Source organism: Miscanthus floridulus, chromosome 14 (genome assembly GCF_019320115.1).
Source record: "Miscanthus floridulus cultivar M001 chromosome 14, ASM1932011v1, whole genome shotgun sequence".
In the NCBI taxonomy this organism is placed as follows: domain Eukaryota; kingdom Viridiplantae; phylum Streptophyta; class Magnoliopsida; order Poales; family Poaceae; genus Miscanthus; species Miscanthus floridulus.
Window position 1 is genome coordinate 94897939 of NC_089593.1, and position 23615 is coordinate 94921553.

Consider the following 23615-nt stretch of genomic DNA (forward strand, 5'->3'; position numbering starts at 1 on the left):
ATATTTAAGCCTATAAACTATCTCAAACAAAAATTTTGTGAACTACAGATTTATGGATCACATTATGTGCTACAACGTTGGTATAGACAGTATGTCAATGTCAACATTTGAAGTCATTTGAAAAATTTAAAAAAAAAGTACTCAAAATCTAACTGATAAAACAAATATTTGGGCTTCTAAATGATCCCAAATAAAATAGTTTTCAACTACAAACTTGTAGACGCGTCGAGCTTTATAATTTTGATACAAAGTTTGTCTTCATTTGATTTTATATATAAAAAGTTATGAATTATTTTGATATAAGAGACCACCTGACATATGGGCCTACGTAGGCAAAGCTACCCACTAAAACCACCTAAAGGGTAGATCAAACAGTTCTTTATAGATAAGTAAGAGAGGTATAATACCAGGTTTTGTAGGTCAGAGGAACGTCTGTTTCAAACAAAAAAAAAAGGTCAGAGGAACGTCAGAGGGTTATAGAATTTTTCCTTTGAATTTGAAATTGATGTGCTTGAATGATTGCTATACATGTAATATATATGAATGTTGCTTTTACTTCGTATCCAAAAAAAATATTCGCGTCTAGTTAATTTTCGACTCATCCTTGATTCGGTACACATTTATTCGTATTTGTAACTGGGACTATCCGTAATTCCACATTTGTATATAGATATTGATAGATATCAGTGTCGACCCTAAATCCGAGAGAAAATATGAAAACAGTACAAGATCAGTAATATCTGTCCATATCCATTTCGATTATACCTAGTCCTCCTCTGATCGCACAGTTTGCCGTATCCGATTCGATTATACCTCTAGTCTCCACTGATCACATAGTTCGCCGGGACACAACAATATGCACTGACGTCGGGCTTGGCCAGCAGCCGGTAGGAAATACTACAATGCTACCCAGTCAGAACTTCGAATTTCAGAATCCATTCAAACTGGTGCTAGTTCTCACTAGCATCTCAGTATCTGATTACAAAGAAGAAGAAGAAAAGGTGCAGGTCCCTTGAGCACACGCTAGCTGTCTAGCAAAGGTTTGCACATCAATTCCCTAAAGACATCATTTCTAACACGAGCATTACCACTTTGCTTGTTCTGCATTGATTAAGCCCGTGTTTAGTTGGTGGAAAGTTGGAAATTTGGCTACTGTAGCACTTTCATTTTTATTTGGCAATTAGTGTTCAATCATAGACTAATTAGGCTCAAAACGTTCGTCTCGCAATTTCCAACCAAACTGTGCAATTAATTTTTTTTCGTCTACATTTAATGTTCCATGCACGTATCGCAAGATTCGATGTGATGGGTACTGTAGCACTTTTTGGAAAAACTTTTCACGAACTAAACAAGGGCTAAAACAAAAACTTCAGAATCAAGCAATTTATCGGGCACACTTCAATTTGTTGCGCATAGAACTGTGAATCCGCATGCATACCAAATTAATAAAATCCAAGACTTAACATCATTCATAAACCACGTCCATTAAACCATTCAGGTTTAAGCATGCTCCAGTACCAGTACGGCACATGACCTTACAAAAACTTAACCAATCTGGAAGAAACTAGGTAGCACTGTAAAAAGAAGAAACAGACATCCAAATTTGAGTTCATGAGGACTCAAACCTGGGTGATAGCTATGCTCAGTACATAACCTTATTAACCAAACAGATTCAGTAACCTTCTCAGCTGGACCACCACACATACTGAGTCTTAACACAACCAAAAGAGAACAGATAGCCAACAACCAGGGAACTAAGTAAATCAACAGCCTGTAGAACGGTAGCAGAGGCAGGCCTCAGTGTGACCTGCCGCTGGTCTACCACCCTTCTAACTTTGTCATTACTTTGTGCACATCATAGGGGCCATAATCCGCAGCCGGATCATACCCTGCATTGTTCATGACGGTTAGGAGGGTGGTGAAGCCAGGGGCCTGGAGGCGGGCCACATTCTGGAACTGCTCTGAGACTTCATCTATGCTGTACTTGTTGCCCATCATGATCCTGAGGAGATCGGTGGGATCAGGTGATTCGAGGTTAAGGATGCTGTTGTAGGCGACCTCGCCGACGTTTTCCTCGTCGTCGTTGGTTGCGATAACAGGCCAACAGAAGTCTCCTGCAGGGTTGCTTATTGGTGCCTCGCTCCCATAGGCAGACTCACCAATGTCTTCCCCGTATTCATTGGTCGCAACAACGGGCCAACAGAAGTATCCTGCAGGGTTGCCGATGTTTTCCTCGTATCCACTGGCCATGATGAGGGGCCAAAAGAAGCCGCTTGGGGCATTGCTGCTTGGCACCTCACTGCCAGAGGCGACGTCACCAGCATTTTCCCCGCCATTGGTTGTGATGAAGGGATAATAGAAGCCTATTCCAGCAGGGGTGCTGCTTTCCCCACCTTCATTGGTTGTGAAAACATACCAATAGAAGCCTAATGGGGTGCTGCTTTGCGCCTCGCTGCCAACAGTGGTCACTTGCTGGTATCGATTGGTTAGGGCAGGGTTCCATTCCACCATGCTGCCTCCACTGGGCCCTTCCTGATCGTCCTTGATCGTGACAAAGCGCCCATTAGGACCTCTTGGGCGGAGCTTCTGCATCAGCACATTATAGATGCAGAGACAACAGAAAGAAAGCAGAAGAAATGCTGAATTAACATGACGGGAACAAACATAGAATCCCACTATCGCCAAAATAGAGCCCTGTCCAAAATTTAAGTGGAACACACCTTGACTTGGAGCAACCTTCGCTCCCTTGCTTCTTTGATACGAAGCCGACGTTCACGCAGACGAAGGATAGCAGCATACTGCTTTTCACACACAAAAATTGGTTCATCACCTGCTACGATTGGTGGAAGCAGCTTCCGGCCAATAACCTACATTTCATGAAAGAGAAAATAAACAAATATTGAAGGATTTATTAGCAAGCCACAAACTGCTTTGTCAGATAGCTCTCCAACTAATATTTCTACTATTCTCTCATGATATTTACTTTGTACATCACTCATGGCAGGATATTACTGGAGGTCATTCATTATTTTCTTATGTTATTGGCAGGTCATGCCACTGCTAAAAGAAAAGGCAATTTAAAGAAACAGTCAAACCATCAATGAACCTAACCTGCTAACCATTACATATTATATCACAAGAAAAGGTCAAATGTGGTTAATTTCACCCTTTTCAAGAAAAGAAAATTGAAAGAATAACTTACCATTGGCTGACCAACACCCATCTCAGACGGACCATTATCATCAGACATATTCAGAACTGCAGGAGTAGAGCACTCAAATGCCTTTGTTGTGTTCCCTGGATATAAATGCCACAAATCAGCTACTACTACATGTCAATATCTGTAAAATTCATCAAGGATCCTTAATAAGAAAGAAGTGAAGTCAGACATCAATGAATAAGATCTAAGTCAGATCATGCCCTGTTACTGCAGGGAATTCTCAAGAAACAGTTAAGTAATTCAATTCCTACTAGTAATTCAGATATAGGTCATATTTGAAGCAGCCACAGAGAAACCAATGGCCATTGGATATGCAGAGTAGATTGCTCGCTATGCATCTTGACTATATCCCATAGAATTCCAAAGAGATGAATACGCGACATATCATATACTAATCATCGCTTAGAAAGTACATCCCATGCGGATTTTTCCATATCTACTATTGGATCATGCATAAATCATTCTTTCCATTTTCACCATGGCCTGTGCAAAAAGTATAAATATGTACTAAAGTTAGATATTAGAGCATCCTCACCTTGAGACATCGATGAAGTAACAGGTTCAAATCGGACCCGTGAAGCTCGTCGCTACCTCGCTGAGATAGATCAGAGTTGATGCATAATCATCAGGAGGCATCATATAGTATTAGAACAAAGAGATTGAATTAAAAACTCGGAAGGAACACAACATATTAAGTTGAAGTATGGGGGTTGTCCTAGCACAAAAGAATCAGATAGAGTCTAGAAAGTAGAAACCAAGAACAAAGCCTGGCTATGCAAAATAGCGGAACAATAGCCGCACACATCAGAAACAGAAGATATCAAAGATACAGGAAAGGAGGTTAAGAAAACAAATACCTTTCCTGGTGAAGGAGCAACAAGGAGATTATGAGGCAACTGACAGAGGACACTAGCGCGGCGGATATAAATAGCCAGCAGGTGCATAGGAGCGGTAACGTTCGCCTTCTAAAAAATGATATCCAAGATATAACACAGATTCGCTCCTTAATGTGGAAGGACATCATATCATCAGTATATAAATGCCACGGGTAGAACACCATCATATCATCAGGATATAAATGTTATGGCTAGAATGAAGCTGTATCATGTATTGCTGTGGCAAGAGAAACTTCTGCATGGCTGATTAAATGCTAGAGCTTAGAATACAAGATATGCATTAATAGATGGAAAGTTATTAACAAAATCATGTTTTTGCGGCGTTGTAGTGTCATGTAGCGTTGGGGTACGCCTGGACACCCAGGTGGCGACACCTAGGCGATATGGCGTAACTAAAACCTTGTGCCGTCCTGTGGCACCTCGGGTACGCCTCAACGCCTAGGCGATGACTCAAAAATCATGCTGGTCAAATCACACCAAAGTGACAAATACCCATTTATTGTATCCAAAAAAACTCGAGCCACGGGGAAGAGACGTCCCCACGGTGTTTCATTAAGAAGATGAACTTCTCACGCAGCTCAAGAAAATCCCCAAACCCCGGCCCCACCCATATACAGCGGCACCTGCATCCCCGTGAGACGGGACGGCCAACGAGGGGACAGACGAGGGGATTTTTTTTACCCTCAAGCCTGAAGTTCGTCCCCGTGGGGAATCGAACTCAGGACCTGAGGGGTGCCGCCGGAGCCATCCAACAATGTACTGAAACTTAACTGATAGTATACAATGAATTCAGTATTTGGCACAGAAGTTGGTTTAATTTAAAAAAAAAAACAAAATAGTCATTACCGATTTTACTGAGCCAACAAAATGGAACATGCTGAAGTATAATGTTTTGAGTTGACTTTGACTTGTCTAATATTCTTTTATAAACTTATTGGATTGTCATATGTAAGTGTGGATATTACAATGTATGTGCTCTGTTTAATAGCCATTGTGTCATCATTTAAGCTATAGCTATCGGCTAATGGGAAAACATCAATTCCTACTACTAGGTCCATTGGTGCTACGTTTGTATGTTAGGTATATTACAATGGAACTCAATTACCATTCTGTTTCATGTAAATTTGTAATTTACTCCCTCCGTTCCAAATTATAAGTCACTTTGACTTTTTTGGTTCATCCATTTTTATGTATCTATAGTGACTTATAATTTGGAACGGAGGGAGTAATATTTAGAGGAACCATACCTAGGTCCAGAAACTCCAGATAGGTTTGCTGTGTGAATATGTCATACCATCACATTCTATCTGGATTGTGTAATCATTAACGTAAGAAATTATCTATTCTCACTTCATCATACAACCTGAAGTCTATATTTGAAAATTAAAATAGCATGAATGTCAACTATTTCACAGTTTTATATGCACCCAAAGCTAACCCTTTTCCTGTTGGAGAAGCTTCCAAAGAAAGTTGATAACTTCATTCTGGGAAAATATAGTATCCTAAAACCATAGATAACAAAATCTAAGGCATACCTTATTAAACCACATAAACCTTTCAAAATGTCCAATGCTCAGTTTTGTTTATTTCCTAACACTCGAAGAAAAAAAATAACAAGTGGGATTCTACGGATGATGGAAGACCTCCCATCTCTCCATGCAGGCAATCATTCTCCAATGCTTAATATACCAAACTTTTGCTAGTAGTGCTGACTAGTAAATACCCTTCCTTCTTCAACAAGGAACTTGTCCTCATTCCATCAGGGACAAACTTCTGGTAACTTCAGGTTCAGCAGACCTCTTATGATCGCCCTCCTTTGTTTCACTTGCAACTCCTACAAACGAAACTGCAGGATGCACCTCAATTTAAGTGATTTGTCATTTATTTACGCTAATCCTTCATTGGCATGGAAAAACCCTAGTTGTTAATTAACTGCAACCAATACTTTCACTGTTGTATGGTGCCACACCCATGAATCCTCCCCAATGTTCATCTCAATGAGCAATGCTACCTGCACCCAACCATTCTACTCTTATTCCTGCCAAACAACACTGACAAATGACAACTTCGCTTGTTTGTGGCATCCTTAGTTGAGGATCAAGTGACCATGCTACTCGGTGACCACCATGTTCCTCAAGCGGGCTATTTTTACAGCATGTACTGTCCATCACTATCACCAGTGACTCATTCGTAATCGTAACAAACAACACATTCAGGCCATTGCAATCGTAACAAACTGCTTGAGAAATTGGATCTATGATTACAAGTGGAACTAAAATTTCCCACATAAAAACAAGTCGTCAAGAGGCCTTAAACACCAAGGTACGGTATGGTTCCTAAATTGCCGGTTTGTTTTCTTACGAACCGCTTGGCAATACGTGTTTTCTTTGCATAATTGTTCCTTCCTGGCGTTCTTCTGAGACGTTTCCTTGACTTCAATCAAGTTGGCACTTACAAGTTGCGTTTCACTGCAGTCTAGCTGTACATGAAAACAAGACCCTTTAACATGTCACTGATCTTCATTGACTACCGCAAAAACCACTCTGGTTCCATCATAGGGCAGCTCCAGATCAACTGACAGTGAATATACAGAGTGGAGACTTAATACCATACATCCTTTTTCAGTTGTCACGGGTTACAGAGAAACCAATATCATGCAAATGCCCAAAATGATGCCAAAAAGTGCAGATACGGTAAGATCTCAGTTCCTGCTAACCTCGCAAAGTTGCTCCATTGATCTGAGGCAAGATCACCATTTGTCTGTAATCACATCCATGATCATCCAAGAATTCCATGACAGATAGTCTGCAAGAAACAACCCCAAAGACACTATTTCATACAACAATGTGGAACGAAAACGCCTCGCATTGCGAAATAGATGATCACAAGTGAACTGCTCACTACCATGGATACCGGAGACCCCTCACGCTCGGTACTCCGGCTCGACCCCTTGCCGCATCCGCCACTCCTCCTTATCCACCTATCAAATCCCAAGAGCACAATAGCGCGCTGATCAGGCGCCAGGCTGGTGATGAGCGCCCGTACGCTCTCCGCACCGCCGGCGGCCCGCCATGCTCCCTACGCACCCTGACCAGCTCGCGGCCCATCCGAACAACATGTCACCTCCCGCCGCCGCCACCACCAAGGTGGTAGCAGAACGCCCTGACCCGACCATTGGCGGGGAGTTGGAGCGCAAAGCCCTAGCCGGGGTCGACTGTTGAACGGAGGTGGGTGAAGACGGAGACGGCGAAGCGCCGCCGCGGCCGGAGCCGACGGCGGACGAAGGTGAGGCCAGCAGGTGGATCTAACGGCGGTCTGAATTTTGTAAAATGGCCCCTGGTTTTGGTCGCCACTATTCACCGCGGTCCAAATATTTGTAAATTAGTCCACAGATATTCCAAATGGGTCCTTAATTGTAAATTTGTAATCGATCGCAATAAGTCGTGTTCTAGCCGAATTTTGTTTGTACACGTCAAATGTTGGAGGATTGGATTCGCACTTGTCTTGCATTTTGCACATTTGCTCACTTTTTCTATTCTGAAATCTTGGTTATGCCAAGAACTCAAGAGTATCAGCAACAAAAGAAATGGATAATTCTGATCATGTGACTGTCGTTGCAAATCAAGCACGGAAACACAATTCAGTTTTTAGCCTAGTTCCCGATCCATTTAGTTCAAGAACTAATTTCCAAAGATCGGTCAGAAATAGCATTCTTGCAGATTTGTTATTTCCAAGCTTCAAACAGAATTCCTCCTGGCATTGAGAAACAACTCCAAAGCCATGGCGCAAGAGAGCAAAGAGACATGCAACAGCAACAAAATACAAACCAAACCCGAGTTTCATTACATTACGATTACATTACTGAGTTCAAGTTTTCAGCACACCACAAAAGTACGAATCAAGACCACACAAGCTTCAAGCACACTACAATTCATCACCAACAAAGCCGTAGTCTTGACGCTTAACAGACTCCACACATAGCACAGTTCCAGTACCTCTGAAACTTCAGACGAGTCCGAAGAGAGCTAAGGTGAAACCATTTAGAAGTTGGTTGGTCGATAGTACAACCAACTAGGGTTTTTTTTTTTAGGCAAAGGATGTTCCACCCACCACAGGATCCCAGAAACTAGGTTTCAGAGTTTCTAGGAGAATTAGGAGGGACGAGTGGAACGCTCAACAGTGCCTTCAGCCAAGAATGATTTGCCTACCGGGAGCCAAACGATGGGAGGGACAATCCCTGACCCTGGAGCTGGAAACTGCCAGCAGTCACCAGCTCCTAGCATTTGGCTGTCCGGCAACCCCTCTAGTCATGCTTTCAGGAGGTCGCAGCAGACTTCAGAGGCTGCTGCCCATTTGAAGGGGTTACCGACGACCCCATGATCGCTGTCCATGATGCTCGGGAGTGGGGTGAAGAAGGGCGTGCGGAGGTGATCCAAGCTGTGGTAGTGATCCATGTCTTCACGATCGTACATGCTTGACACCTCCGAACCCGACAGGCTGGAGACGCTGCTCGGGTTGCCCAGGTCTGACTGCTGGATCTCTGAACTTGGAGACACCACCTGGCGCATGAGGGGGTTGCTGAACGTTGCCTTGCTGCCTCCACCAGCATCCTTCCCGTTGGATTCTTTCTTTGTGTTCAGGAAACGTCCACCAGAGCCTCGTAGGCGATGCACTGCATGCTGATGGCGTGACTCATGGAGATATGGCTGCATCATGAAGGCAGTAACATGAATGTAGTGGTAGAAGACAACAGAAGATATGCATGGCATGGTGATACAGCATCATTCAGTCAAAGGTGACAATTAAGGATTTCAGTTCATAGTTTGAGATGTGAGAGAGTGATTCATGGAGATATGGATGCACCATCAGATGCAAGACGACAGAAGATATGATGCATGGCATGGTGATATAGCATCATTCAATCATACGTGACAATTAAGTAGTTCAATTAATAGTTTTAGATATGAGAGCATGACTCATAGAGACAGATGACTGCATAAATGCTACTAAGACAACAGAAGATTTGTTGCATGGCATGGTGATATAGCATCAGTAAAAAGTGACAGTTAAGGTGTTCAATTAATAGTTTGAGATGTGCAAGATACCTTTCTGGCTTTGACCAGCCTATTTTCCCTCTCTGCTTTGGCACGGGCACGGCGTCGACGCATAATAGCGTCATATTGCTTAGCATTCACATAAATTGGTGCTTCTGTTGGCATATTCAGTGGTATAAGCATACGACCTCCAGGCTGCATCCACAAACATAAATGCTGGAAGATAAGCAATAAGATCTACTCATAAATATTCTACAGATTTCCTACTTGAAAAGGGAAGAATCAAACAAAGATATCTCCTTTCTTCTATATCCTCATTAATTAGGATGCAATCCATGGAAAAGATATTGCTTCAGCATAGCATTTATAAAGAAATCTCACCAGATTATAGCTATATTATATCTGCTCATTTAAGGACAGACATTCATTCCCTGGGTTACATTGTATTCCTTTTATTTTTTATGGTATAATATCCCTTTCTACATCCTCATTAATCATAATGCAATCCATGGAAAAGATATGGCTTCAGCCCTGTATTTATAAATAAAATATCACCAGATTATAGCTATTATTACACCTGCTCATCCAACTATAGTACATTTGTTCTATGGGTTACATTGTATTTCTTTTATTTTTTTCATGGTAGAATACTATATTAGCCTATTATTTTTATTTATTTATGAAATAGATAGGCACTAAAAGGTAAGTTTACAGTACATTTAAGGTACAGGTGAATTCCGTGTTCATTAAACAATACACACAGCATTAAAAACAGTTTGAGAAAGAGAAGGAAAACTGAAAAGAACTATCACATAAATCGCTGAAAATGTGGAATTAACCACTGAAATGAGTTCTCCTTTTTACATATATCATATATGTATTACCATATTAGTTTTGTGATATATTGGTATATTACCACAACAACAAAATCAGGCAAACAAATTTCATATGGGAAATGCTCCGGTACTCCTCTTTTCTAAAATTGCACGCATCTTAAAGCGGCCCACCTAATTAACTGATTAATTATTTTCTTACTTAATTTATTATGGATCTGCATGGTTCCAGCCTCCGCCCAGCCCAAACCCAATCGATACCCATCGACATCGCCGGTCCCCTTTGTTCGGACGTTTCGTTTGCGTGTGCGTGCGCAGCGGCAAGAACGGACTTCGTCGACGGCACATCCACAGCGGCACAAGGCACATGCATCCCCTCTGAATCTCTTTGTTCAGTGCCATTCATTTCGCATGAGGAGGTCCACAGCGTCTGCTGCCTCTTCCTGATGGACGTCCACTATAGCTGCGTCATGAACGCCGCCGCGCGAGGCCACAGCGAAGTAGCACCAAAATCTGAACGCATGGCTGCCTTCACATCCCCCGGCACCAGTGAAGAGGGCCATCCATGGATGGCTGCGGTGATGGCCGGTGATACCAGGAGCAGCCTCGGCCAGCGCCCGGCAGTGTCCACGGTGCAGCCGTGGCCGTCCTCACCAACCTGCATTCCTGCAACTGCGGACGTTCATCACGAAAAGGCTGATCTGGAGGGAGATGGATACGGGACCCACTTGGGCTGGGCTCGCTTTGGGGCTGGGCCTTGTGCGACCCAGGTTATAATACCCCGAATTGAGAAATAATAATTAATTAATTCGGTAGCTGCTTTAAGATGCGTGTAATTTCCTAATAGAGGAGTACCGGAGCAGTTCCCATTTCATATATGTCTGACCCAAAACCAACAGAACATACCGTTGCCCCCATTGGATAAGGAGAAAGCAGGCCATAGTGTTGGTCAGCATAAGAATTATCAGCAGAAATCTAACACCACAGAAAATCAGTCAGCAGTTGAGAGTGAAGATGCATTTTGAATTCTGAAGACAGGGAAAATGCACTACAATTTTAATCACAAAGAGGTAAATGGACAATCATACCATTGATTGACCAAGGCCCAACTCAAAACGACCATTGTATATTGCAAATGGTGATTGCAAAGCAACAGTGGCAGAGTGCTCAGAACCTTTCTTCCCTTTACCTGAAACCAAATGCCACAAAACATAGAAGCACTCAGGAATGGTCCTTGTACTTTAAAACGGAAGTAAAGTATGCATGCATCAACATTCAAGTTGCCATAGCCAAGGAACTGTTCAAGCAAAACTGATAATTCCGATAACTAAGAAAAGAAACCTATTTAGTATCATGAACAATTAAATGACAGTACATATGAAAGAACATCATCTATGAGTTCCTGAACCGATGACACTGTAATTTGTGGTGTTCGATTAGCAATACCAGGGCCTGTTTGTATCCTATCCAACATGAACCTCAGCAGTTTTTGGTGTCAGTGTTTTCAAAACTTGGACAGCACCAACACACTAGCAAAAGTCAGTTGTTTGGCTTGTGACCCTGACAATTCATTGCCATTGGCAAAACATGGGATGGAAAATTAATGTTTGCATAGTAACCTTACCAACACTTGCTAAACTTGTTAAAAAAGGGCGTACCCAGTGCAGAGAGCTCCCGCTCTGTGCGGGGTCTGGGGAAGGGTGTTAGTGGCAAGCCTTACCCTCGCCTGTGCAATGCGAGGAGACCACGACTCGAACCCGGGACCTTCCGGTCACAGGCGGTAAGACTCTACCGCTTGCACCAGGCCCGCCCTTCACTTGCTAAAATTGTTAGCGACACATATCATTTTGGAGGCTGTGTGTGGTGCGATGTTATCAAATTGTCTAATTGATCAGCCATGGCACCGATCATCCCAACTAATCGGGATTAGTCATGATTGATCGTGACTAATCATAGTGCATAGCTGATAACCATGGCACCGATCAGCCCGACTAATCGCGGCTAGTTAGACGACTTGATAACATTGACTGTGGACTGTGGGTTGTGTGTGTGGGTGGGTGGGGGGTGGGGGCAAAGTATAGCTAAATAAGGTCTTGTTTTGTGTGTTGAACTGCAAGGAATATAATGGTGTAACCTTATTGCAAATCAGATAAACTCCAGGATTCAAAATCATTTGAAGTTTGCTAAAGCAAAGACAAATAATCCAACCAACAGCAGCATGCCATATTTGGTATGGTGTGCACAGGAACCAAACCAAATAAGCCCGACGTGTGCAAGTATAAAGAGGATCAAGTTTGTGTAACAACTAGAAATGTCTTTTTTTTCAGATAATCCTTGTTTAATTGCATAGCAAACACATGATTCAGCATGTTATAGTTGTTTCTAGGGTCACACCAGCTCGGAATGAGAGAAAAATTCTTATCATCAGAAAATTTCAATATTTGTATGGCACCTAACAAAGATTTTGGTTTCATACCAGGTGCCTGTCATATAACAGAAACCATATGTATGCTACTTATGGCATGTATATCAAACTTACAGCAAGTCAGCAACCATACCAAGTATTGGTGTGTATTAAGAAAGCACCAAAGAACTTACAGCATGTATGCTACTTCTCTGAATCAAACGCATTAGTCTGTGAGGAAAATCTAAGTGCAGCATATCATGATTATTGGAGAAGAAGAGTACATCACTCTTTTCCCATTCTAGCAACTACCAACCGTTGGACACAAGGACAAGTCAAATTTAGAAACAAACAGGAAGCATCCACCCTTGTACCAGGTACCATAAATAGATGAAATCATGGAAACTTTCTATTTGGCATGATGGATGCCACTATGCTCCTCTTGTTCTAGCCTCTCCTTGGTAGTGACAGGTATGGATAAGAAACTTTGCCACACTCCTACAAAACCTGCTTTCAGTCATGTCAACTACAGATAATCTTTGCTCAAGATTAACACAATATAATTGTGCCTAATATGCATCATGGATTTGTGAACAAAAACTTAATTCTAAACATTTTCTGCATATCGAACCGTCCCTAACTGTGAAATAAGGACAGCAAACAAATACTGCCAGATTCGTGTTTGAAATCTAGATCACTGGAATCTGAATGTTGTGTGTCGTCACATCCCTGCCAAATTATTTCAGCAGATTAAACTAGCCCGGTAGTCCCTGCCATGTTCTTGCCTAATTTTACTTACAATTACAATCTTACTGTAGAAACACACAGGCACAGAAGCATATCCTCACCTTGATGAGCCACGGAGAGGTTGAGGAGTTCAGGGAGCCCCCTCTCCGGCTGCTGCGCCGCAGGAGCCTTGAGCGACGGCACGGGAGGATCCAGCGGTCCCGGGAGGACCTGGAAGCGGCCATCCCGGCAGTGGTCCTCCGGCGACAGGGACGCGACCGACCTCCCCAGGCCCAACGGCTCGCCGCACAGCATCGGGGCCGCCGTCGGCCCTGCCCACCACGGCAACGGCGCTCCGCTGGCGGCGGCGTGGCCGAACCCGGCCCCCTCATGGGTGCTCCTGAAGCTCATCATCTTGCTGGTGGTGCTGCTGGCAACGTTGACGAGGGATGTGTGTGAGGGTGAGAGCACCTAACCGAACCCGAACCACCAGCTGCTACAATGAAGAGCACCAAAAAAGGGAAAAAAAAAAGTGGAGTGAGCATAGCAAGCACCATACCAGGTTGTGGCAAGAACAAGATGCAGGAGCATTAAAAAACAAAAAAGAAAAGTGGGAGGAAAAAGAAGAACAAGATGCGGAGGAGAGGTGAAAGTGAAACTGTAAAAATGAATTGGAGAGTAAAAAAAAATGGTTTAGTTGAAGCAGTGAGGATTGAGGAGGAAAGAGGGAGTGTTGAAAAAGGAAAGGGGAACATAAATAAGGCGCATGGGGAAATGCAGCAGAGCAGTGAAGGCGAGGGAAGCGCGTGGGTCAGTCAGACCAAGAACCGAGGAGACGGGACCCAACTGCTCTGCTCCAAGAAACCCATGAACCAAGGGGGCAACAAAAACCATGATTTGTGATGAAAAAAAAATTGGAGCGCCGTAGAACTCGAATCGAAGTCATATGAATTGTGTGGGTGTGGGTGTGGGTGGGTGGGTGTGTGGGGTGGGGGTGGGGGGGGGGGGGGGGGGGCGGGGGGGCATGCAAAGATTTTCAGTTGAATTTACCCCCTCAGAATCCAGAGACCAGCACGGAGAGGAACACGGGGCTCCCTACCAGGCCTGGAGCTCCGTTTGGATTGGAGGGGCAAGAGCCCGAGCAGGAGGTGTATCAAGAACGCGAGGGCATTCCCGCACAGCAGCAGAAGCAGGAGGAGGAGATGGAAGAATCTGAGTAGGCGCCGCAAGGCACCAAACGGGAAGGATCCAATCCAATTCCAGGAGGAGGAGGAGGAGAAGGAAGGCAACAAGAGGCACTCACGTTTCGCTATCCCAGTCAGGCTCCCCAGCAGCAGCAGCAGCGGGCGGGCCGGCGGGGCCGGAACAGGACAAGAAGAACCACCGCAGCTAGCGCTGCCACTGAGCACTGCACTGCACTGCTGCAGAGAGCAGAGAGAGAGAGAGATGTGTGTGACCGTGTGAGTGGCCAAGACGAGGCGGGAGGGGAGAGAGAGGACTAGACGGGACGTGCGAAAATGGGGGAAGGGGAAGGCTGGAGAAGGCAGCGAGCGTCACTGACACCAAGAAAAGGCACGCAGCTGGCTCGGCTGCAATGCAAGTTGTTGAGCGAGGCACCAGCCACGCACCGCGCACGGACGGGGACGATGCAATGGTGTTTGTGTTGGATGGCAAATAAAAAAGAAAAGGTGGTGTTTTTCTACTCCCTCAACTTTAAGCCGATTCGTTTGGTCGTAAACGATCGTAAATTTTCAGTTAAAATAATATTTTTTTTCTCACACCAAATCAGCCAGCAGTAATAATCTACATTTTTACGATCATTTCAGCCCCAGCCGAACAAACTACTCGATGAGTGGAAGAGAAGAAGAAAGAAAGAGAAAAGGGACGGACGGCACCCTTTCCGAGAGCACCATCCATCTTCATTGCTACCCCTACCCCTACCCCTACCGGTAGTAGCAGGAGAAGCAATTAATACCTCAAGTGCTACAAAGCATGTTCGGTTGGGCTGAAACGATCGTATATGATTGTGGATTATTACTATTGATCGGTTTAGTGTGAAAGAAAAATATTATTCTAACTAAAAATTTACGATCGTTTACGGCGAAGCGAACATGCCAACAGCTACCTCGCTGACTCTTCCACGGTCACCCTTGATCCTGCTCACTCGCCCAGTCACCCGTGCCCCAGCGACCATACGCGATGCATGTATATAGATGGTTTGTTGGCTATTTCCCTTCGTCGTCAAACAAACAAACAAGTACTTGCTCATGGCATGGCCTGCATGCTCATCTTTTGCTTTTGCACCACCAACCAACCAGGGTTCGTTTTACACGCTCGCTCTCGCTCTCTGCTTTTGCTTCTCAACACGGATCCCGCCGTAAGATTCGTCCTCCCCAACAACTGTACTAGGACTATGACTTCTTGTTCATCCTCTAACACCACCACTGCACCAAAAAACTGGTGATTTTTGTGCGGGGAAGGCAGGCTTCCAACAGCAGCCTCTGTTCTAGCTGATGATGGCGGAGACCGGTGGTGATATATATTGCGATGGCGGCAACACGGATACACCGCCCGCCTAGCTACATCTCCGACGATAATGAAACTCTAGTAGTCAAAATCCTTAGCTGCCGAATTATATTTACAGCGACTCAAGATGTTGGTGGCTCAAATTAACCCCGGCCTTCATGCACTTTATTTAAGTAAATAAATACATCATACGTATGTTAGAAAAAAAAAATATATATATACCCTATATATGTTCATTGCAGCTTGAGTACGTGAAAATATGTACGCATGCAACACTAGTTATTACAGTCTCTATGCCGCATATATAGGGATCTACGTCGTATGTAGACTACTACGCTCACTTGGGCCCGTTAGTTTGGTGTGCCTCCGGCAGCGGAGCGGACGAAGCAACATCAAACGAGTATATGCGGAGCCAGAGTTCTAAAAACTGGCTCCGCCGCCCGGAAGAGCGCTGCCAAACATGTCCGCCCGAAAGTTTCAACACCGTACCTGCATTATTATGTTTTCATTGATGAGATAATCATAACCTTTTATGCCCCAAAAAAATGACCGTATATACTCCTATAGTGATATAAGAGGTTGCATTGGAGCAGTGGCGGATCTAGAAAAAATATTTAGGAGGGGCTGGGCCAAAAAGAGCTAGACCAACTTCACTCAATTATATCCCATACAAATCTAAGATATAACAGTTTTAAATATTTTACATGATAACTACGATCTCCATTGACCATTTTGCCATTTACGAGCAAAGGTAAGATTTGAGGTTGGGTCAGACATCTCAAAGCATATGCCCTTCTAACTTGGTCTCTAGTTTCTGGCGGATATTCTTCAATTGGTATGCGATTTTCTGGATCACCAATTACTCCACTCTACGCCGAATTGGTTGATTTATGTTGTCATTAGTGCCTGGAGTTGATGTACTACTTATACCAGAAAAATATGTGTGCAATGTTCTTTTGGACATTTTAAATAATCTGCAATTTATTAAATCCTAATCAAATTTTGAACGATTACAAAGTTCAAAAGGCAAATCTAAAGAAAAAGAGTATACCTGCTGGCCTCTGCCCTGCTGTTTGGTCTTGAAGAACTGACGATGACAGATAGTCCACTGATGACAGAGATGCAATACAATGCAGCAATGTTTCAGTGCTGACAGTTTCCATGGCGTGTTTGTTGTTCTAATGAAAAACTGACGAGAGTTGCTTAATTACCTCGCTGTCCAGAGCAGAGGCCACCGTGCCCCGTGCCGACGGCTCGATGGCGAGCAGCATGTCCAGGAGCGCCAGGACCGTGGGGGTAAAGTCCTTGAACGTCTCGACGATCTTGCGCCGGTACGGCCGCTGCAGCTTGAAGAGCGTCACGTCCGGTAGTCCTCGGACAGTCGGACGGAGAGCCGCAGAGCTTGAAGATCTTGTGCAGCTGCGCGGGCGCGGCCGCTGCTGCCTGCTGCCTCCGCCCGCTGGGATCCCGGCGCCTCCGTCGGCCGTTGGGTTGGAGACTTGGAGTTGGAGCCAACCCTAGCTGGAGCCGCCGCCGCTCGCCCAGTTGCTCGAGTCGAGTGCGAGTGCGAGTGTGCGACTCCGCTGCTCCCGTGAGGCCGTGACCGGTCTTCTTGATGGGCTGTGAACTGGGCCAATGAAACTGAAAGTAAAACATACACATTCCGGCCCAGGAAGCAGACAACTCCATCCACCGCTCGTCTTCAACCTCTGTCATCAGCGAGGCAGCGACGGAAACGTCTCCGGCTCCTCCTTCCTAGTGATTAATGGCTGAAATTTTTATGGAGGGGCTGAGGGGGGGCTCCAATGGCGCGGCCAGGGTAGGGGGGCTTGAGCCCCGACAGCCCCCCCCCCCCCCCCCCCCCTAAGATCCGCCACTGCATTGGAGTGCTTTCTAGTTAGCTAGTAGTACAACATAGCTCGTAAATTTATAGTACATTTTAACCGTCTTTCTATAGCTACATCTACCTCCTAAGTCTTAAGCCTGCTAATAGTGTGCCTCCTACAGTCCTACTTAACTTCCTCCAATCTACTAAAATGTAAGTCCATTCGGACATAGACACGTTACTCCTCCATTCTCCATTCTAAATTGTGGTCGCTTTGATTTTTTGAGATGTTCTCTGAGTATCAAAATAAAACTCATCTCGTATTTCGAGAAGACAGCTGCACTTTTAAGTTTGACTATCAACATTTATTATCTCTAAATAACAAGTTTATTATAAAAATATATGATGTAATTAATATAATGATACTCAAGATGCGAGATGAACACTTACTATAGGAAGGAGATCTAGAGACTAGAGTACGTAGCTTTTACTATGCAGTTATATACGTTATCTTTAGATACGTAATGAAAATTAAATTATACATCTTAAAAATTTAAAATGACTTACAATTTGGAACGTAGGAGAATACTTTGACCTGCATTATAGGTAAACAAATTATTATATGGTGGAAAAAAACATTTGTTAAATATTTAGCAATACTCATCTTAGGTTATCAATATGTACAAAAAAAATTATGCATTGATATTCAAGAGTAGAAATATTTGATTTCCGACATACCTATTAGTCGAAGCTTTTAAAACAAAACCTAGCTAGAGGGCAACCTACGTTTGTGATTGACTGATTGCCTGATTGGAGAAGAATCCTCACTCTGGGCACAGTTACGACCTCAAGGTCATCACATATTTCACCGATAACCTCATTGGCTAATAAGGATGGCAAAAATGCGTTTTTGTTTGAACAGAGTAGGTCTATCAAGTGACGATGGTTCACAGCATGCAACACTAGTAATAACAAAACAAAATAGGTGAGTCACTACTCAATTGTTATCAGCAGAAAAGGGACAGCTATTTACACACACTATATACGTCATAAATCTAGAGATATATGTATGGGAGTAACTGCTCTTTGAAAGTAGAAAATAATTTACATATATATATATATATATATATATATATATATATATATAGGGAGAGGCTATTCAGTAGCCAGCTACAGAATAAGTTATTCTGTAGCCACCTCCATTTACCATAATTTTATATACTAATTTACGATAATGTCAATATATATTTACTATAGTTGGGTTACTATAACACATAGGGATATTTACCATAACGTTATAGTAAACCACTTAGTAAGGAGTTACTATAATCTCATAAATTAACATAGTAATTATAGTAACTCAAGGTGGCTACAGAATAGGTTATTTTGTAGCCAGCTATAGAGTAGTTGTTCTATATATATATATATATATATATATATATATATATATATATATATATATATATATATATATATATATAGGGCTAGTGATTCGGGAGTAGGATTGCTCATTCAGCTAGTGGATGCACACAAGACACAAGAGGTAGAGGCTCTCCTCCACTGGCAAGGTAACATTGAAATAAGTGAAATCAGGATGAAAGATGAGTAAAGTTTCACATAAAGGATAAAAAAGAATTAAAGGTAGGTAATGAGGATCAGTTTTTAGGGTAGTGAGTAGTGACGCTGTGTTGGAGTCCACATTACATTGAGGTGGCTACCACTACTACAAAAAGTATTTCTAAGAGCGGCTGGTAAGCCTTTCTAGGGGCGGTTTGGCCAGCCGTCCCTACCGAACCGTCTCTACAAATCATACATTTGTCGGGGCGGTTCCCAGGTGTAGTACCAGCCGTCCCTACAAACAGGTATTTGTAGGGGCGGTTCAATCTAGAACCGCCCCTACAATACGTTTTCCCGCAAAAAAAATCAAATTTACAATTCAAAATCGCGTTGCCGAACGTCCCGCGACCAACGTTCCGAACCGCGTTCGCATTGCCGAACGCCCCGCGACCAACGTTCCGAACCGCGTTCGCGTTGCCGAACGCCCCGCGACCGCGACTACAAGCACAAGAGTATTCTATAAACTACAATTACAAGTCCAATTCACAAGAATATATACAATCCATCATTAAATATACAAATTCCATACACATTGTTATCAACGTCCTAGAGCTAGCCTTTTAGTCTCACGAAGTTGTTGGTACTGAGGATTTGTACCTAACTCAGACTCTCGGTCATGGTAGGCGCCTCTGACGTGTACAATCTGGTCCAATATAAAGTTGCAAAGGTCACCGACGAGCTCTAAGAGTTGGTCATCCTTGTATGGGTCTCTTTTCATTCCTTTCTCTTCTCTCAACTACAAGAGAACAAGTTTCGGTTTAGTATTTCATACCATGTATGAAGTTTTTATACTACGGGTGAAGAGGTTCAAACTTACCCTTAAGGGGTGTCTCCTGTAGGCACCGGTGTTACAACAGCTAGCCAACACTTGAGTAGTATAGAGTAGTAGTAGAACAACAGCAGTAGCAGAAGGACAGTAGTATAGAAGTAGTAGCCAGCAGTGTAGTTAAGAGCAGCAGCCAATGTGTTTCAGGAAATAAAGTCATTAATAAGAACAATGTGACATAATACAAGCATCAGTAGTACCATGTTGACAATGTAATAGGAAATAAAGCCAATTTGCTGACAGTTTAAATGAGCAATGGAGGAAATATGATTTATTAACTCGAGCATAGAAATTCTTAATAATACAACAGCAAGCAACTTCTCTCTTAATAATACAGCAGCATGCAATTTGGGGCAGAACTGTACTGTGAGCAAATTCAAAACCCCTTCAACCTTCATCATTCAATGAACAGAATTGGAAAATAACAAATTCAGACTTCTTGTATTATACTAGCATAAATAATTATAACTTCTTATTACTGTAGGCAAAGTTCATGGCGAGAGTGACCAAAATAAGCACACAAATAAGCATGAAACTTATTAGTGTCATTGTGATCAAAATAATTATACTATCAAGCATAAATAATTACTGTCAAGCATGCAATGAGCATTTACACAAAAAAGCACACAAGCTGATGACTGCATTGCCCACTATTTCACTGTCATATCTAAACAAGCTCAAGCAACAATGCACATATCTAAAAGTAGTGGGCATTTTTAAAAATAGTGAGCCTTCTTGCAAGTTGCACTAACTGACTCAAGTTGCATTAACTGACAGTTTAAATGAGCAGTGGAGACCACAAAGATGAAAAATTTGACAACAATCCCCATGTTAAAAGTTTTTTTTTTTTGAGGGGTAAAGGATGACAAGTTGACAACAGAGAGATGAGCCATGCATGTTTGAACGAAGAAAGAAAACATGTAATAAACTGACCCGTGTTTTCCGCCCAGCATTACACTCACTATATAATACTATATATGTTGTTTTAATTTAGAATCATGAGATGATGCATTACAAAATGCATGAGTCATATAGGCATCACATATATAAAAAATCTAGATCTTAGTTTCGAGAAAAAGCCCACTGGTATCAAGCGAGTTACTGAAAGATGTGCAAGATTATCAAAGTGGTACTGCACTAGCATCCCAAATTCAGATTCAGAGTTCTAATCCTGGGTGGCTGGGTATCACAACCAAATGGAAAGTGGTTGGGTGTCACAACCAAATGGAAAGGCTCTGCATCCATAGTTCAATTTAGTAGTTCAGATTTTCGTCAGCAGCTGAACTTGGGCTGGTTTCAATAGAATGAATTGCATGATTGGAATATAATTGTTATGTGCGTGCTACAAACTGCTGCAAGCTGCTACCTTGGTTAAGGAGAAGGGCTAAAAATCAGTGCATAGTGCTGACTATAAATCATTTATTTGAACCTCAACTGATTCGAGTCAACTCAATTTTCAATTTACATCTTAAATCATATATGCAGTGTCTACTTTTTTTTTGCTCAACTGATTCAAGTCAACTCAGTTTTGCTCACTAACCATTCATCCTACTAGAGACGTTCTTGTATGCACGCAATAGAGAAGAGGGAGAGAAAGGGTGAGGAAAATGAGCACCTAGCGGGAGTCGCACGTCAGATTGGGCAGATACGATCTGAGCGGGGAGTTCGTCACCAGTGGGCTCAGCTCCTCCAGCAGATCGAGATGTGGCGGGGACTAGTGGAGGCTGGAGACGAGGTGCCGGCGATGTGCACAGGTTGAAGACGGCCGTCAACCACCGCGCAAAACAGAGCTAGAGCAGGTGAAAGGTCCTAATATGGCTAGAGGGGGTGAATAGCCTATTTAAAATTCTACAAATCAACTAGAGCAATTTGATTAGTATGACAAATAGTGAAATGCAAACTTGCTCTAGCTCTACGAGGGTTGCAAGCCACATATCCAATAATTCTAGTTGCAATGATTACTAGGCACACAACTTATAATGTTACTACTCACTAAGAGCTCTCAAACTTGCTATTCTAAAGAGCTCCACTAGATGAACTTAAAATAACAAAGCAAGCTCTCAATTCTAATTACACTAAAGAGCTTGCCGCAACTAGTTTGCAAGAATATAAAAGAATGAGTAGGGTGATTATACCGCCATGTAGAGGGATGAACCAATCACAAGATGAAGATGAAATCAATCACCGAGAGAATGCCAAATGGCAAGAGAACCGATTTTCTCCTGAGGTTCACATGCTTGCCAACACGCTACGTCCCTGTTGTGTCGACCAACACTTGGTGGTTCGGTGGCTAAGAGGTGTTGCACAAACCTTGTCCACACGATTGGACACCACAAGAACCTACCCACAAGTGATGTAACTCAATGACACGAGCAATCCACTAGAGTTACCTTTCGGCGCTCTGCCGGGGAAGGTACAAATCCCCTCACAATCACCGGAGATGGCCACGAACAACACCGACCTCATGCCAATCCTCCACCGCTTCACCAGCCGTCTAGGTTGGTGGCAACCACCAAGAGCACAAAGTGAATCCCATAGCGAAAACACGAATACCAAGTCCTCTAGATGCAATCACTCAAGCAATGCACTTGGATTCTCTCCCAATCTCCCACATGATGATGAATCAATGATGGAGATGAGTGGGAGGACTTTGGATAAACTCATAAGGTTGCTATGTCAATGCAAATGGCCAGAGTGTGAGCTTGAGCCGCCGCTATGGGCTTAAATAGAAGCCCCCATAAAATAGAGTGTTGGGCTACTCACTGCACTGAAAACGGGCCGACCGGACGCTCCATTCAGATTGACCAGACCGCTGGACCCCCCAGCGTCCGGTCACGCAGATAACACGCCACGTGTCCCCTCTCTTCAAATATTGAGCGCCCGATCCCCACTGGTTAGTGATGATTGGACGCGCTGCTACCTGGTGACCGAACGCTGGACCTCAGCGTCCGATCGTTTCCAGTAAGATTCTATTCGCGTAAATCATGACCGGACGGGTGTGCGATCATGCTCGAACGGATCACCCCCAACGTCTGCGTCACTCAATGTCTCCACTTTGCACCACATGTCAGTGTACATCAGCATTGACCGGACGCACCCTGCCAGCGTCCGGTCACTCTTCGTGCTAGCATCCTGGTCACAAGACCGAGACGCGTGCTCTCACTGCTGCTACTGACCGAACTCTGAACACCCAAAGTCCGGTCACAACACCACCAGCGTCTGAACACTCCGCTTGGTGAAGTTTCTAACCCTTACTCAAATGTGCCAACCACCAAGTGTATCACCTTGTGCACATTGTTTTGTGTTAGCATATTTTCCACAAGCATTTTTCAAGGGCTCTGTTAGCACTCCACTAGATCCTAAATGCCATATGCACGAGTTAGAGCATCTAGTGGGTACTGTTGATAACCGCATTTCAATATGAGTTTCACCCCTATCTTAATAGTATGACTATCTAACCTAAATATGATCACACTCGCTAAGTGGTCTTGATCACCGAAACAAAATGGCTCCTACTATTTATACCTTTGCCTTGAGCCTTTTATTTTTCTTTTTCTTTTTTTCAAGTTCAAGCATTTGATCATTACCATGCCAATCACCATCGTCATGATCTTCGCCATTGCTCCATCACTTGGAGTAGTGTTTACCTATCTTATAATCACTTTGATAAACTAGGTTAGCACTTAGG

The 23615-nt window shown here is 43.4% G+C and overlaps 2 protein-coding genes across 8 annotated transcripts; both read right to left on the reverse strand.

Moving 5' to 3' along the window:
• Window positions 1-1473: 1473 nt before the first annotated feature.
• LOC136505148 (uncharacterized) lies at window positions 1474-7528 on the reverse strand. 5 transcript variants are annotated; one of them, XM_066500255.1, is made up of 7 exons: window positions 7021-7528; window positions 6833-6921; window positions 4078-4185; window positions 3756-3815; window positions 3203-3297; window positions 2721-2867; window positions 1474-2586 (listed from the first exon to the last, which is right to left on the reverse strand). In XM_066500255.1, the coding sequence occupies exons 4-7, from the start codon at window positions 3763-3765 to the stop codon at window positions 1819-1821; spliced, it is 1020 nt and encodes a 339-aa protein (XP_066356352.1). In that variant the 5' UTR covers window positions 3766-3815; window positions 4078-4185; window positions 6833-6921; window positions 7021-7528; the 3' UTR covers window positions 1474-1818. The 5 variants fall into 5 exon arrangements, with proteins under 5 accessions (XP_066356352.1, XP_066356351.1, XP_066356350.1 ...); XM_066500254.1 differs by having other exon boundaries at window positions 4078-4223; XM_066500253.1 differs by having other exon boundaries at window positions 4078-6690.
• Window positions 7529-7933: 405 nt separating this feature from the next.
• Window positions 7934-14667, reverse strand: LOC136505281 (nuclear transcription factor Y subunit A-10-like). 3 transcript variants are annotated; one of them, XM_066500431.1, is made up of 6 exons: window positions 14437-14667; window positions 13256-13626; window positions 11092-11192; window positions 10910-10978; window positions 9222-9365; window positions 7934-8822 (listed from the first exon to the last, which is right to left on the reverse strand). In XM_066500431.1, the coding sequence occupies exons 2-6, from the start codon at window positions 13545-13547 to the stop codon at window positions 8424-8426; spliced, it is 1005 nt and encodes a 334-aa protein (XP_066356528.1). In that variant the 5' UTR covers window positions 13548-13626; window positions 14437-14667; the 3' UTR covers window positions 7934-8423. The 3 variants fall into 3 exon arrangements, with proteins under 3 accessions (XP_066356528.1, XP_066356529.1, XP_066356530.1); XM_066500432.1 differs by having other exon boundaries at window positions 13256-13629; XM_066500433.1 differs by lacking the exon at window positions 14437-14667 and adding an exon at window positions 14184-14359.
• Window positions 14668-23615: the final 8948 nt, after the last annotated feature.

Coding starts and splice junctions, on each gene's coding strand:
- LOC136505148 (XM_066500256.1), bottom strand. Junction 2,868..3,202: donor TGGGTGTTGGTCAGCCAATG/GTAAGTTATTCT, acceptor CATGAAATGTAG/GTTATTGGCCGGAAGCTGCT. Junction 2,587..2,720: donor GAAGGTTGCTCCAAGTCAAG/GTGTGTTCCACT, acceptor GTGCTGATGCAG/AAGCTCCGCCCAAGAGGTCC.
- LOC136505281 (XM_066500431.1), bottom strand. CDS start 13,547: ATGATGAGCTTCAGGAGCACCCATGAGGGGGCCGGGTTCGGCCACGCC. Junction 9,366..10,909: donor CTTATCCAATGGGGGCAACG/GTATGTTCTGTT, acceptor TTGTGGATGCAG/CCTGGAGGTCGTATGCTTAT. Junction 8,823..9,221: donor GGCTGGTCAAAGCCAGAAAG/GTATCTTGCACA, acceptor TTCATGATGCAG/CCATATCTCCATGAGTCACG.